Source organism: Lathyrus oleraceus, chromosome 5 (assembly GCF_024323335.1).
Source record: "Lathyrus oleraceus cultivar Zhongwan6 chromosome 5, CAAS_Psat_ZW6_1.0, whole genome shotgun sequence".
Classification (NCBI taxonomy): domain Eukaryota; kingdom Viridiplantae; phylum Streptophyta; class Magnoliopsida; order Fabales; family Fabaceae; genus Lathyrus; species Lathyrus oleraceus.
Genome location: NC_066583.1, coordinates 602981427 through 602996155, shown reverse-complemented (window position 1 = coordinate 602996155; position 14729 = coordinate 602981427). Strand labels below are relative to the sequence as shown.

Genomic DNA, 14729 nt, shown 5'->3' with positions numbered 1-14729 from the left:
CATGAATTTATATGCACATAACACCTCAAATGAAACATGGTAATGTTCTGAAAGAATCATGAATAATTGTCAAAGATGAATTGAAAAGATTCCATGAAGTGGTGCATGAAGAGGTGTTTGAGAAGCCACTGATTTTTCAGAAACGCACAGTGGTAAATCGATTTACATAATTGGTAAATCGATTTCCTTGTTGCAACGTTTAAAATTTTTCAAAAACTTTCAGTGGTAAATCGATTTCCCTAAGAGATAAATCGATTTACCTAGTTAAAAAACTTAAAATTTTGCTTCTGGAAAAGTAATGCTCCAGTGGTAAATCGATTTACCTAAGTGAAAAAATTATTCTTTGCATTTAAAAAATATGAAAGCTTCAGTGGTAAATCGATTTCCCTTATAGGTAAATCGATTTACCAGTTTGAAAATGAGAAATTTGATTCTAAGACATTTTCCATGCACTATGAAAAGTTATGCAATAACCATATGAATACTTGAGCATCTAAGACTTTAATGAAGGTAAGTATTCTCATTATACCTTCTCGAAATAAAAAACTTAACTTCTTGAATCAAGATGCTTTATCATTGAGTAAAATCTTTGCCTTCTTGTTGCTTGGAGTTTTGTCTTCATCAAAATACATTCATCATAGAGAAATTTGACTTCACACTGCTTCTGAGTGCTACAATGAACAACTTCAAGCACTCCACTCAGAACCTGATTTCTCATAAAGTGAAACTTTGTGTCAGTGTGCTTTATCCTTCCATGCAACACTGGATTCTTGGCAAAGCTTATGACTGATTTATTTTCAATCATCAATTTCACATACTTGCTCTTTTTGATTTTCAGATCCAACAACAAATTCAGAATTCAAACAGTTTGACAAGCATGCGAGTTTTTATTGTTTTGAAATTGAATTGGAAATAATTTCTTTTGTGTATATGAAAGTTGATTATGAACGACCTTGGATTTTCATTTCAAACGAGTTCTTCTGAAAGACTAATTTGATATACTAAATTGATATATGATAATATATACTTTACACCATTTAATAAAAGTCATTAGTGTGAAACATTATATATTTATGTATATTAGAGAACAACTCTGAAAAGATCACGTGTATACAGTTCTTTTGAAAAGTTCAGGTAGTGCGTAACACTTTGATAGTCGCACGTAATAATTCAAACCAAGCAAAAGCATGAACAATAAGCATTCTTCATGAATTATGGTGTATATATTACTGTGGTAGATATATATAAATTGGTATTTTGAGAGTCTATTGATTTAATTTGATTCAATTGTGTGTATATATCATAATTTGACATTGCCGAATAGTGTTGCGGAAAATTTTAAAAGATATATATGTAATTGAAATGAAGCATTGTGCCAATATATGTGTTGTTTGGCAATATATATATGGTTTGGCAATATAATCATGATATATAATTAACATAATACTATACCCATATGAAATATATATTGTTCTTTATGTGGTACAATATCCATATCAAATTGATGCAATAGGTTTTAAAAGGTAAGTAATTAAGTAACAAAAATTGTTTCGATGTTGTAATTGATTTTTTGGATTTTGCGGAATTATATATTACATGAACATGTATGTATACATTTAATTATTTGTGTTGAAAAATGCACATAAATTTTAAAAGTTTTCTTTTGAGATAATATTGTATCAATGAATTAACTTGTTTCATAATATATATATATATATATATATATATATATATATATATATATATATATATATATATATATATATATATATATATATATATATATATATATATATATATATATATATATATATATATATATATGATATGTGTGGTTAATTTGATAACTTTTAAATCCTTAGTTATAAACATGGTGTAATGGACATATATTAATGTTCATATATATGTGCATGTCTAATAAATATAGAGCTGTCAATTTAGGGGGTCAATTAATTTAGGCCTCAACCCCCAAAATAAGGGGCCTAAAAAAATTAAAGAATAGTAAGCCCTCAAATACATAGGTCCTAAAGTTAGATGGGCCCAAAATTTAAAAGAGGGTCATAAGGCCCCAAATAAAATAAAAAAACTTAATTTTGAAAAATAAAATAAAATAAATTCAAAAAATAAAAGAACTTTACTTTCTCTCCCTCCACCGACAGTATTATTTTCTCCCAAACAACCATGACAGATCGAGTATACCCCGCCGTCAAACCCACCACCACCGCCGCCAACGGTAACGGCGTATCCACCGCCAACCCATCTTTCCCAGCCACAAAGGCCCAACTCTACGGTGCCTCTCGCCCAACCTACCGTCCTCAACCCCATCACCGCCGTACCCGTCGTCGCTGCTGCTGCACCTTCTTCTTCTACCTCCTCCTCATCATCCTCATCCTCCTCCTCATCATCGGCATCGCCGGCACTGCTTTCTACCTAATCTACCGTCCCCACCGTCCTTCCTTCACCGTCACTTCCCTAAAACTCTCCTACCTCAACCTCACATCTTCCTCCACTCTCAACTCAAAATTCAATGTCAACATCACCGCCAAAAACCCCAACAAAGACATCACCTTCGTTTACCAACCCACCTCCATTCAAATTCTCTCCAACGAAATCGATGTCGGCGACGGAACAATCCCCTCTTTCAAACACGACAAGAAGAACACCACTCTGCTAAAAGCTTCCATTCTGAGCAAAGGAGCACCGCTAGAGAGCGACGCCGCCACAGAGTTGAAGAAGAACTTGAAGAGCAAGAACGGGTTACCGTTGAAAGTGAAATTAGATACCAAAGTGAAGGCTAAATTGGGAAAATTGAAGACACCTAACATCAGAATAAGAGTCTCTTGTGACGGAATCAGAGTCCATGTTTCCGCCGGTAAGAAACCGGTGGCTGTGGCGGAAGCTTTACACAGAACATGAATTCGACGACGGTGTAATTGGTTGACGGTGGCAGAAGCTTTACACAGAACATGAATGGAGTGATAAACTCAACGTCCAAATTTTGGGAATAAAATAAGGCCCCTCAATGGGGCCTAAAAAATGCATTATATAAAGGGCCTAAAATTTTAGGGCCTAAAATAAATCTCAATGATAAGGGGATTAATATATCAGGGCTTTAATAGGGCTTAATAATTGGGGCTTTTAAATATAGGGCTTATTTGACAGCTCTAAATAAATGTGGTAGGTTTAGAAGGACAGATTATAGTGATGGTACACTAAACACCTACAAGGTTAGATTAGTAGTCAAGGATTTTAGACAAAAGGAATGTGTTAATGCATCGGTAACAAGACTGGCGATAATTAGAGTATTGTTTGCATTAGTTTTCTTGCATGACCTTATAGTTCATCAAATTGATGTCAAAATGACATTTCTAAACGGATATTTCGATGAGAAGATTTATATGAAGAAACCATAAGGTTATGTGCTTCCTGGTAATGAAAAAAAGGGGGATACACGCAACTTAGGGGGAGACTTTTCAATCTTATCAAAACATGAATTAAAAGAGTTTGTCATCATCAAAAAGGCGCAATTTGTGATAAATACATCTTATATCTAGTTCAGTTTTGATGAAGACAAAAATTATCAAAGAAGAAACGATTCTAAAGTGTCATGCACATCAATGATGAATTTGATTATGAAGGTTTAGCATAAAAGTTCAAGTGAAGATTTGAGACTAGTGAACAAAACTAAGGTGCTCATTGTAATTCATATTATACTACTTTAAATAAGATCTAAATTTTATCTCTCACTTCATCTAAAAACTTTCTTGCATCATCATGCATGATTATTTAAAACCTTCTTCCTCTAATTCTTGTTACAAGTGTTTGTACACAAAATTGTGTGAGAATATTGTGATATTCATTTGTCTCCATATTGATTATATGATTTATTATTAGCAACAAGATGAATAGAATTTTAGAAACAAAGAGGTTTCTAACTTCCACGTTCAAGATGAATGATCTTAAACTAGTTGACATATTTTGGGGGATCAAAGTAAAGTGAAATAGTGGAGGTTATGAACTTAGTCAAATACACTATATTGAGAAAATAATTGATGAGTTCAAATATGTACGCTTTAAGGAAGTGAGTACTCTATTTGATCGTAGTGTCAAACTTCAAAAGAATGATTGAAGAGTTGTGGCTCAATTGATATGCAAGTGCATGCAATGTACTAGATCTGACATAACATTTGCAATTAGTAAAATGAGTAGATTTTACTAGCAATCCAAATGGTGAGCATTAGAAGGTCGTCATTAGGATTTTTGGATATCTTATGAAAACAAAAAATCTTGGCCTCCAAACCCCCACCATACCTAAAGCGAATTAAATTATACCACAATGACTCCTTATCCGACAAAAACCTCCACCCTCACTTACTCACCAAAGAGTAATTGAAAGTTTCAATATTCTTGACACCTAAGCCACCTTCATTCACCGCAAGATAAATCATATCCCAACTAACCCAACGAACCTTTCGCCTCTCATTCCCCTTCCCCCATAAGAAATCCCGTTGAATGTTAATAATATCCTCAAGGACTCACTTCGGAGCTTTGTAAAAGGAAATCATGAAGATAGGGATGCTATTAAGAACGAAATTCAATAACATTACCTCCCCCCCCCCCCCCCCCCCCCACCACCACCACCACACACACACACAAAAAAAAAACTTCCCCCTCCAAACACAGAATCTCTTCTTCAACATAGATTATACACCCGACCACATAACCATACGCCTGTGATTACCACCAACTAGAATTCCAAGGAAAACAAAATCCAACTTGTCAATTTGACAAGTCAAGAAAGACGGCGTCGCTCCCATAAAATGATCCTCCAAGTAACCCTATAAAGCTTGTTTTTATTTAGATTGATACACAAGCCTGAAACCAACTCAAAGTCACACAAGATAGATTTAATGCACCACAAATTATCCCGTGAGCCATCACAAATAAGAACCATGTCATCCACAAATTGTAACATCTCAAAACGGATATCATATAAAACCTAAAAGCCTTTAAAACAACCTGAAGAAACCTAATTACTCATTATACCAGCAAGGCTTTCTACTACAAAAATAAACAAAAAGGGAGAAAGAGAATCTCCCGTGAACCATCACAAATAAGAACCATGTCATCCGCAAATTGTAACATCTCAAAACGGATACCATATAAAACCTAAAAGCCTTTAAAACAACCTGAAGAAACCTCATTACTCATCATACCAGCAAGGCTTTCTACTACAAAAATAAACAAAAAGGGAGAAAGAGGATCTCCCTGGCGCAACCCTCTTAATGCCATGAGCTCATCGGTAGGACTACCATTCACCAAAATTGATACTTAACTGGGAAAAACCGAAGCTTCCATCCAAGACATCCAATTCGAACTAAACCTCATCTTCAACATCATAAACTTAAGAAAACCCCATGAAACACAATCATAAGCCTTCTCGAAATCCACCTTCAAAACAAGGCAATTCCTCTTCACCCTCTTAGCGAAATCCAGCACCTCGAACCAACACACCATCTAACAAGTGTCTTTCTTCAATAAAACCGTTTGAGTAGGTGATGCCAACTTACCAGTCACCACTCTAAATCTAGCCGCTACCAGTCACCACTCTAAATCTAGCCGCTAGTAATTTTGAGATGAGACGGTACAAACAACCAACCGAATAAATTGGCTTAACTCCTCCACACAATGCGGGAGCTAAAAAAAAGAATGAGATTTAATAATGTATATGATTTTCGTTTCGACTGAGCCCACTATTAATTTAAACTATACAATAAACTCTAAAAACTTATTTGTCATGAGTCGTAAGATAATTATGATATTTCACACTTATATAAAAAACATATATAATAAATAAAAGAGAAAATATAAAACTATCTTTGTTTGTTATTTGTGTATTCAATTTATCATAAATGCGGAATAAGTGAATAATAAATTAAAAATATTAATTAAATGGTATAATTGAAAGATAAACAATAGAATTGCATCGATTCAGATGGAGTATAACATTAATAAATAGTTTAAATGTTAAATTTTACGAAAGTAAAATAATTAAGTATAAACTAAAAACTTTCAGAGCTAGCTTAACTAATAAGTAATTAATATGCACACAAAAAATGTTTTCAAAAATTCATTTTCTCATGATAATTTCTTTTGAAATACTAGTTAGTAAACAAGACTCTAGTAACTATTATCTCACTTTGCTTTTCTATCTAACGTTGTTTAGCAGTGACTAATCAACATTAGAAAAATATATGTTACACTTGCAAGATGAATTCTCACACTAACATATTGTCTCCACCAACCACACATTAATTGTCTTTATTTTTTGAATCTGAGTTATGTATAACTAATGCTAGTTGAGTTTCCTTTTCTTCTGTTTCCACCACCATTGATTCTTTCTTCTGTTTCTTCTGTTGTTCCTTCTCACCTACTTGTGCTTCTCCATCTTGTAGTTGCTGCACCACATGTTGGTTTACGTATCTAAATAGTACCAGCAACATAAAAGCTGCAAGTAAAAAAAAACAGCTATCACAAAGGTTCTGCATATATGCAAATTTAGCTGTCTAAAACTAAATAAATACTTTGATTTTTAAGATTCATGGTAGCGGTAACCCAAGTGTTGCAACATTGCGCCTAAAAAGATCAGGAGTAGAATTTGAAAGAACTTATTATGTTATAATTGTTTATGCAAGTGTTACCGGTAAAGATCCGAGTTTTGGTTGAAGATAGATTCCAGAATGTCAAGAGTGTTGACGCCATCACTTTCTTCTTGTGAGTGCAAGCACACCATGTTTCCAATAATGATGATTTCAAGCACTCAGCTGCAAATGAATATAACACAAGCTTTCAACTACTAAGCACAAAAAAGCGGATTGCTTGATATGCATATAAACACATGAAGTTATACATACCTCTCTTGTTTATCTGACTAGTGTAACATGAATAAAATTTTGGGATAGTGAAGCTGACAAAAAAACCTGTATGTGCGTATGTATTAATTAGCATTTTAACTAAGACAAGAACTGAATTTCAAAGAAAAGGTTTATATAGATGGATAGAAGAGTTCATGGTGTCCTAACCAATGGCACATAGCCTCCTGATTGTAATCAAGTGGCCAAACTCAGCTCCTAATAGAAGGAAAGGAATTACCTGCAACAGGAAAAGAAAAGAGTAGTTCATGAATTAAGCAATTATTATGATTCTTAGTAGACAAAATAAAATTAAGAATTGTGGATTACTTTTAGAGTCATTGATGGTTCTCCTGAGAATAGCACTCTAGTCTTTGAAATCACAAAATTTAAAGCAGGCAGAATCAATTTTGCAAGACGCAAAACATCATCTTCTTTAAGCTTGGCATAACACTTCTCATCAATAGTTTCGCTGTAATACAAGCAGAAAATCATAGAATAGCAACAATCAATAAAAGAGATAGTTTGAAGAATACTTACACTACAACACCATCATCCATTAGAACAAAAAAACAAAGTACCTTTGGTAAATGGCATTTGAGAAAAATGAAACACCCAAAATGAGAATAGCCAATTGCGACAAGGTCGAGACAATGCTGAAACATCAAATATGAACACCTTAGATACTTCTCAAATTAAAGAGTAAAAGATAGTAAGCCTTCAAATTTGCTCTTAAACTAACACACTCTCCCAAGGCTTTAAATAACTGTCGCGTATTAATTAATCACAAGTTAGTCTTTATCATAAAAAGTGTTAATAATAGTATAGGTATTGGCACCTTCCAATATCTTTTTGTCTAAATATTCTCTATACTATTCTCATAAATTATCACTCTCTTAGAAAGAATTGCAATACCTAAAATTTAGACCTTGAGAAAAGCATGAAGATAAGAGACAAAGGGAGCCAAGTCCAAACCAAAGGGTTGATTTTGATACATCTTTCCACATAACCAAATCACTCACCACCTCCCCAATACGATCGAAATCAACCAAATTTTCTTCTTCCATTTCTACACAAAAACAAAATCAAAATTGAGAAAAAAAAACGATTAGGGTTTTGATTGAAACAAAAATGAAAACAAAGTTAGTTAATTCAAATAGGCATATACATACTTGAAGACGAGGTTGAAGATTGAACTAAGATAGGTTTCTCTTTCTTCGGTCGACCGCCATATTTCCTCTTTCTAGGTTTTCCGATTTCTTCAACCAAACCAACACCATCTTTACTCTCTTCTCGAATCTCAACATCAGGACGCGGTTTTCTCGGTTTTCGAGCGTTGTTTAGAGCGGCTCTGGCTTTTCCCCGTCTCCGTACTCCGGCAGGTTCAGGAGACTCATCGGCGGCAATTTCGAGGCGGTCGGCGAGGCAGGTTTTGGATCTTCTTCTGAGAGGGGAAGGGGAAGGTGATGGCGACGGTGATGGCGACGGTGATGGAGATTGGTTGGTGATGAGAGGAAGAGGAACGTGGATTGGTTGATCGGAGATAATCGGAAGTGATGAACATGGCGGTGGCGTAGATGAATCCATGAGGTGTGAAAGCAGTGAAGGTTTGAGTTTGGAGAATGAATGATTATTGGGAATGGAGCTTTCAGAAAGTGGTGCATTTGAATCACGTTTTGGGTTTACTAGCCGTTGGACAACTTAACGACGTATCAATTTTTGTTTACAGTTATTTTTAGATTTTATATCTCTTAATTTATCTATTATTTTTTAGGGATTAATTAGTATGCACGGTTTTAAAAAGATTTACACGGTCAATTTATCACCATCATCCGTTTACGTTACTTTATAGATTTTTAAAATAAAATTCTTTTACATTGTCAGTGTATTTCAATTAAATCATATTTTTTTAATTTAATAATTAAATAAATATTATTATTTTTAATTTATTTGAACTAACGTCCAGATGGACACTCTGCGCTCGTCTATCCGCTTTTTTAATAAACATACGTGAAAATATATATGATATTATTTTATTTAATGTTAATTTTAATTGGAAGTTATATAAGAAGTTAATAGTAAGAAGTTATGTGAAAGATGATAATAGTGGTTTCAATAGAAGTTATTATGTAAGTTATCTAAGGGTAAAATTGGTAGAAAAATAGGTTAACCAAAATCCAGTTTTCTCTTTATATATTGTTATAAATATATACGATATTATTTTATTTAATGTTAATTTTAATTTGAAGTTATATAAGAAGTTAATAGTATGAAGTTATGTAAAAGATGATAAGAGTGGTTTCAATAGAAGTTATTAAAAGTTATTATATAAGTTATCTAAGAGTAAAATTGGTAGAACAATAGGCTTCACCAAAACCAAATTTTCCTTTTATATATTGTTATAGATTAAGAATAAAATTTAGTTCTTAAATTATTACTATTTCATAAATTTAATTTTAAAATAGTAAAAATTAATTAGTTTACATTCATTTAATTCAATTAGTTTGAGTTATTCCACTCATTCTAATTTTATAATTTTTTTATTAAAGGTGTGGGACGAGATTGGAAAGATTGGATTCTTCTTGCAGTCGTGGAAGAAGTAGTTATTCTTCATCCTTTGATTGATTATGCGCAAATCATGTAAACCATCAATTGAATTAGTAGAAAATGTAGTTCGGTTATGGAGGCTTGGCCCAAGTCCAATAGAGCGACTTTTCATGCAATTTGGGTGAGTTATGGCCTGACAAATGGGCGCTCGCCAAGTATTCAATGTAATTGACTCAGCTTATGTTCCTTTGGGCTATTCTTTCCGAGCCTTAGTAAAATTATCCTAGTTAATAGTCCCTCATGTACGAGGCTTTTGAAAGGGCGGAGTGGTTAACTCAAGCATCGGGGGCCCCGAGAAAAATCTTCGGCTAGATTTATAGGATTATCATCCTAATGGGATAGGGGTGAGTCCCTCAAGCGAAGTTTGGGGCAGGTCCCTCAAGCCAAGCCTATGGCGAGTCCCAAAGGTGAAACTTTGGGTTATTCCCTCAAGGGAAGCCTAGGGTGATCCCCCAAAGAGAAACATAGGGGTCCCTTAAGCGAAACTTAGGGTAAGTCCCTTAAACGAATCTTGGGGTGAGTCCCTTAAGTGAAACTTAGGGCAATTCTCTCAAGAGAAACTTGGGGTGATTCCCTTAAGTGAAAGTTAGGACAAGTCCCTTAAGAGAAACTTGGGGAGAATCCATAAAGCAAAACTTAGGGTGAGTCCCTCAAGCAAATCTTGGGGTGAGTCCCTCAAGTTAAGGCTAAGGCGAGTCTCTTAAGCAAAACTTGGGGCGAGTCCCTCAATCTAAGCCTAGGGCGAGTCCCTCAAGAAAAAATTGGAGTGATTCCCTCAAAAGAAACTTGAGGTGATTCCCTCAAGCGAAGCCTATACGAGTCCCTCAAGCGAAACTTGAGATGAGTCCCTTAATAAAAACTTAGGGCGAGTCTCTCAAGCAAAACTTGGTCGGGTCCTTCAAGCCAAGCCTAAGGTGAGTCCCTCAAGCAAAACTTAGGGCGATTCACTCAAGAGAAACTTGAGATGATTCCCTCAAGTGAAGCATGGTGTGAGTCCCTAAAGTGAAATATGAGGCGAGTCCCTCAAGCGATACTTGTGGTGAGTTCCACAAGCGCCACTCACTGTGGCACGTCACTCATTTAGGATCTTGTGTGTTAACAATTGAGTATTTGCATCAACAAAAAGAATTGTCATTTGAGATATGCATTGGATAATGAAATATATTAGTGTTCAGATTATTGATAGTTTGTTGTATCAAAATACTTGTATATTAATTGTTGAAATAATGGACGTTATTATTTTCCCGATGGTTTTAAGTGTTTGCAAGGACGATAACGTAGAACTAGTATATATCTACGTGTTCCATTTTCCCTCTCCATATCTCTTTTTAATTTTTTGAATTTGTTATGCAATTGTTTCATCCTAGAATTGTTTATATATCATATAGCTTATATCTTGCTTATAGCGGTTTATTGTGTAAGCATAGGTCTGTGATGCACAAAAAATGTCAAATTATCTTTAACTCAATTATAATCAAAGTACTTCCATGTTGATCTTTTAAATTGCTTGAGTTAAGAAACTTTATTTATATTGTTTGGTTGTCTTTGAAAGGATCAACTTCCTAGTGACATAATTGTGATATCTTGGTTAGAAATCCTCTTAATGAGTTTCTAAGCTTTTTTCTTATTTTGATTTTGCTTCTGCTCGTAAAACTATGATTTTGTTTCAAAAAGTTTTGAAATCTTTTTAATTGAGGATTGGTCTATTTAAATCCCTATAGACGGTTTCTTATCTATATTCTCACCCAACACAATGATTTGCTCATTATACTTCCTTCACCCTTGGAGATCAAAAATGTAGTATTTGACTTGAACAAGGATGAAGCTCATGGACCTGATGGATTTGAAGCCCTTTTCTATCAATCTTACTAGGATGTAATGCATGAGGAGGTGGAAAATGTCACTTTCGAATTCTTTAAAACTAGTTGGTTGATGCCCAACTTTAATGCTAACGCCTTGGTCTTGATTTCTAAGGTCTCTGGTGGTAACTCTATCAATCAATTCAGACCTATAGTCATGGCCAACTTCAAGTTTAAAGTGATCTTCAAGATTCTTATAGACATGCTTTCCAAGTTAATGTTTATCCTAATATCTCTTGAGAAAATAGGCTTCATTCAAGGCCGAAATTTCAAAGATTCTGTGCTCCTTGTATCCGAAGTAATCAACATAATGCACCACAAAAGTTTTGTAGGAAATTTAGCCATGAAAAATATATGTAGGTAAGGCTTTTAACACTTTAGAATGGCCTTTCATCATTCAGGTCCTTAACTCATTTGGCTTCAATGCAGTCTTTTGTCATTGGATTGAATCCATCCTTGGCCTAACATCATTATCCATATATGAAATTCTGGTGTAGTCAGAGTTCAGATGTTCTACTCCAAGTAATGACATCTGATCCAACATTGTTACTAATACAGCAAGACAATTATACAAATTAAAACCCAGTACTGATATGCATACATTCACAGATGTCACGACATCTGCTACTATATCACCATAGAATGGAAGAACACCCAGTTCTGTCCATCTGGATCAAAGACACAACAGAGATCAAACATAGCACTTACTTCTGTTGAGCCTGCACAGTTATCAGCATGATGTCTCAACATTGATTTGAACATCACCTGTTACAGCATTACAGGTTAACCTTATTTTATAACAGACAGTATTATAACGTGCAGAAGGTAAAAACCCAAGTAATTGTTAACCCAGTTCGGTGCAACATCACCTACTCTGGGGGCATACCAAGCCAGGAAGAAGATCCACTATCAGCAGTATTAATTCAGAGTTAAACTCCCCCGTTTACAACTCTTCACTTAATCCCTACCCAATGCAATCTATACCTAGGAACTCCTAGATAGAAACCTCCAGTTTCCATTCCTATCACTACAAATACAATGTAATGCTAAACAACTTGAACTTGCTCCACAGCTTCGTTCAAGACCATAACAAACTCTTACCTACAGGCTTTGAGTTACAAATAATCTCATGCCTTCGATCACTGAGAAACACATGGTAACCTTCCCACAGGTTGGGAGGTTTACCTCACACACACCCCTAATTTTACATTATTTTAGGCTTACAAAACCTAGGTTACAATCTGCTATTTATAACCTAAACCCCCAACTGGATTTGGGCCTTCAGAAATCGCAGCAAACTTCTCATTTGTTGTTACAAAGCCAGCAAAAAACTTCTGCTACAATCAAGGTCTTCAATCTTTTACTTCCTAAAATATCTCCATATTTAGAAATTGTATATTCACCAAATATTCTGATTGAGTCTTCAAGACCTCCACAAATAACGCCACATAGGATTCTAACTAATCCCAGAATATTAAATCAGTTAACACATAACGGAATTAACTAATTCAGTTTTGTACACAGGAGCGATGTCACAGTCATGATGTTGTGACATCTTACATGACATGTTGGTCCAGATGTTGAACTTCTTCAACCCAACATATTAAAACAACAGAGGTGATTAAATTATTTGTTTTACAAAATTAATGCCAATCCTAAGGTGCTAACAATCTCCCCCTTTGGCAAATTTTAACTAAAACAAATAAACATTGGTTTGCACTTCCTCTTTGTCATTGTCAGCACCCTCACCAACACCAACTTTGGTGTACATGAAGAAGAAGCTGTACAAGAATCAGCTGCATCACAACCCTTCCCCTCAACCCTAGAGCTTCCTGAAGAATATGTAATGCTGAGTACATAGATAATGTAACTCAGATCACAAGACACAACTGTCCTCTTAACTCAGATCACAAGTCACAAGTGATATACCCAGTTAGTGACTTTTGTGCCTGAAACCAACTTCTGCTTGCTACCACATTTTGCTTGCTTCTAGTACATCCTCAGGACAATGTTTCTCTCCCCCTTTTTAGCTAAACATTTATAAATGAAACCTTCACAAAACCAGATCCAGGCGCAGTATGCCCAAATCTTAACAAACCCCATGGTTTAGAGGGAATGGAATGCCGCTCTTGTTAGAAGAGTAGTGTTGATACATCCTTTAAATAGGTCAGACTGTGCTTAGGAATTAACGGCAAGAGTAAATACTTGGTCAAGACCCATAAATATTTGTTGAGAATCAGTCAGAGAATCACCAATAATATCCCAGACTATCTTTGAATACCTTTTATAGCTCTTGACTGTTTCTTTTCAGAAACAACACGGCTTTTATAGCTCTTGACTGTTTCTTTTCAGAAACAACAGTTCCAATGCATGTAGACTATTCCATATATGTTGTCAGACACGTTGCAAGCGATGTCTTAACATTCAACACGGCTTTTGTCTGCATTCTTCATGTATTCTCCCTATCACCATTTCCTAAAACCACTTTCTTACTGTAACACCTCAAAATTTGCCCTCCTCTCTTGGGACTAGCTTAACATATTGCATTGCATTTTTAAGTCATTAGTCATTAGCATGTTGCATATCATATGGCTACATTGAGCAAGTCATCCTCCTAAGTCTTGATCAGAAGATAAAGAGGTTAAGATGCAAGCTAAGGTTTCATGGACTGATCATTAATCATCTGAGGGTTTGTGATTCAAATTAGGGTTTCATGGTTCCTCAAGGAGGTTGAGCTTCATCTTGGTTGAAATGGTACATCATCATCATCATGATCTTGTCATCACCAAATGCTTGATCAGATACCTTGAGATTAGGGTTTTGACCTCTGGTCAACCCTAATCAGCTGCATTGTGCCAATCAGGGCTTGTGAAGGAAATGGGGTTTCAATGGATATGGGGATCATCATATGGTTATATTGAGCATATGGAGGATAGGGTTTCATCATTGAGCCATTTCATCTGGAGTTTGAGGCTCAACTTGATCAATGCACAGCCAATGCATCTATCAGCCAAAAAAGTCAAATGTGGTCAACTGTGCCTGAATTGATGGATTTGGAGGTGGGAGAGAGTTAGATACACTTCATTCATGTCCAAACAAGTTTCATTTGACATTTCAAACATCAAGAATGAAGAAAATAAAGTCAGATGGAAACTTTCCAAAAATAGAAAGTGACCTGTAATTCAAAGCTGCCAAAAATGGAAAGTTATTCTCCTCAAAGTTACATGTCCAAAAATGCTTCAAATTAAATTTTGTCCAAAATGAAAGTTGTAGATCTTGCTCTCACCTTTCCAAAAAGTCCAAGAACATGAATTTCTCATGTGTTGTTGGCAAGTTATGGATTGATCATTGT

The 14729-nt window shown here is 35.0% G+C and overlaps 2 protein-coding genes across 2 annotated transcripts; one reads left to right on the top strand and one right to left on the bottom strand.

Annotated features, from left to right (window-relative positions):
• Positions 1–2142: 2142 nt before the first annotated feature.
• Positions 2143–2916, top strand: LOC127082346 (NDR1/HIN1-like protein 6). Its single transcript, XM_051022579.1, has one exon. It carries the CDS (start codon positions 2182–2184, stop codon positions 2914–2916), a length of 735 nt encoding a protein of 244 aa, XP_050878536.1. The 5' UTR covers positions 2143–2181.
• A 3188-nt stretch (positions 2917–6104) lies between these two features.
• On the bottom strand, positions 6105–8599 carry LOC127086912 (reticulon-like protein B17). Its single transcript, XM_051027734.1, has 8 exons — positions 8084–8599; positions 7827–7980; positions 7493–7567; positions 7242–7383; positions 7083–7152; positions 6915–6980; positions 6702–6824; positions 6105–6508 (listed from the first exon to the last, which is right to left on the bottom strand). Exons 1-8 carry the CDS (start codon positions 8496–8498, stop codon positions 6312–6314), a joined length of 1242 nt encoding a protein of 413 aa, XP_050883691.1. The 5' UTR covers positions 8499–8599; the 3' UTR covers positions 6105–6311.
• Between the last annotated feature and the right edge of the window lie 6130 nt (positions 8600–14729).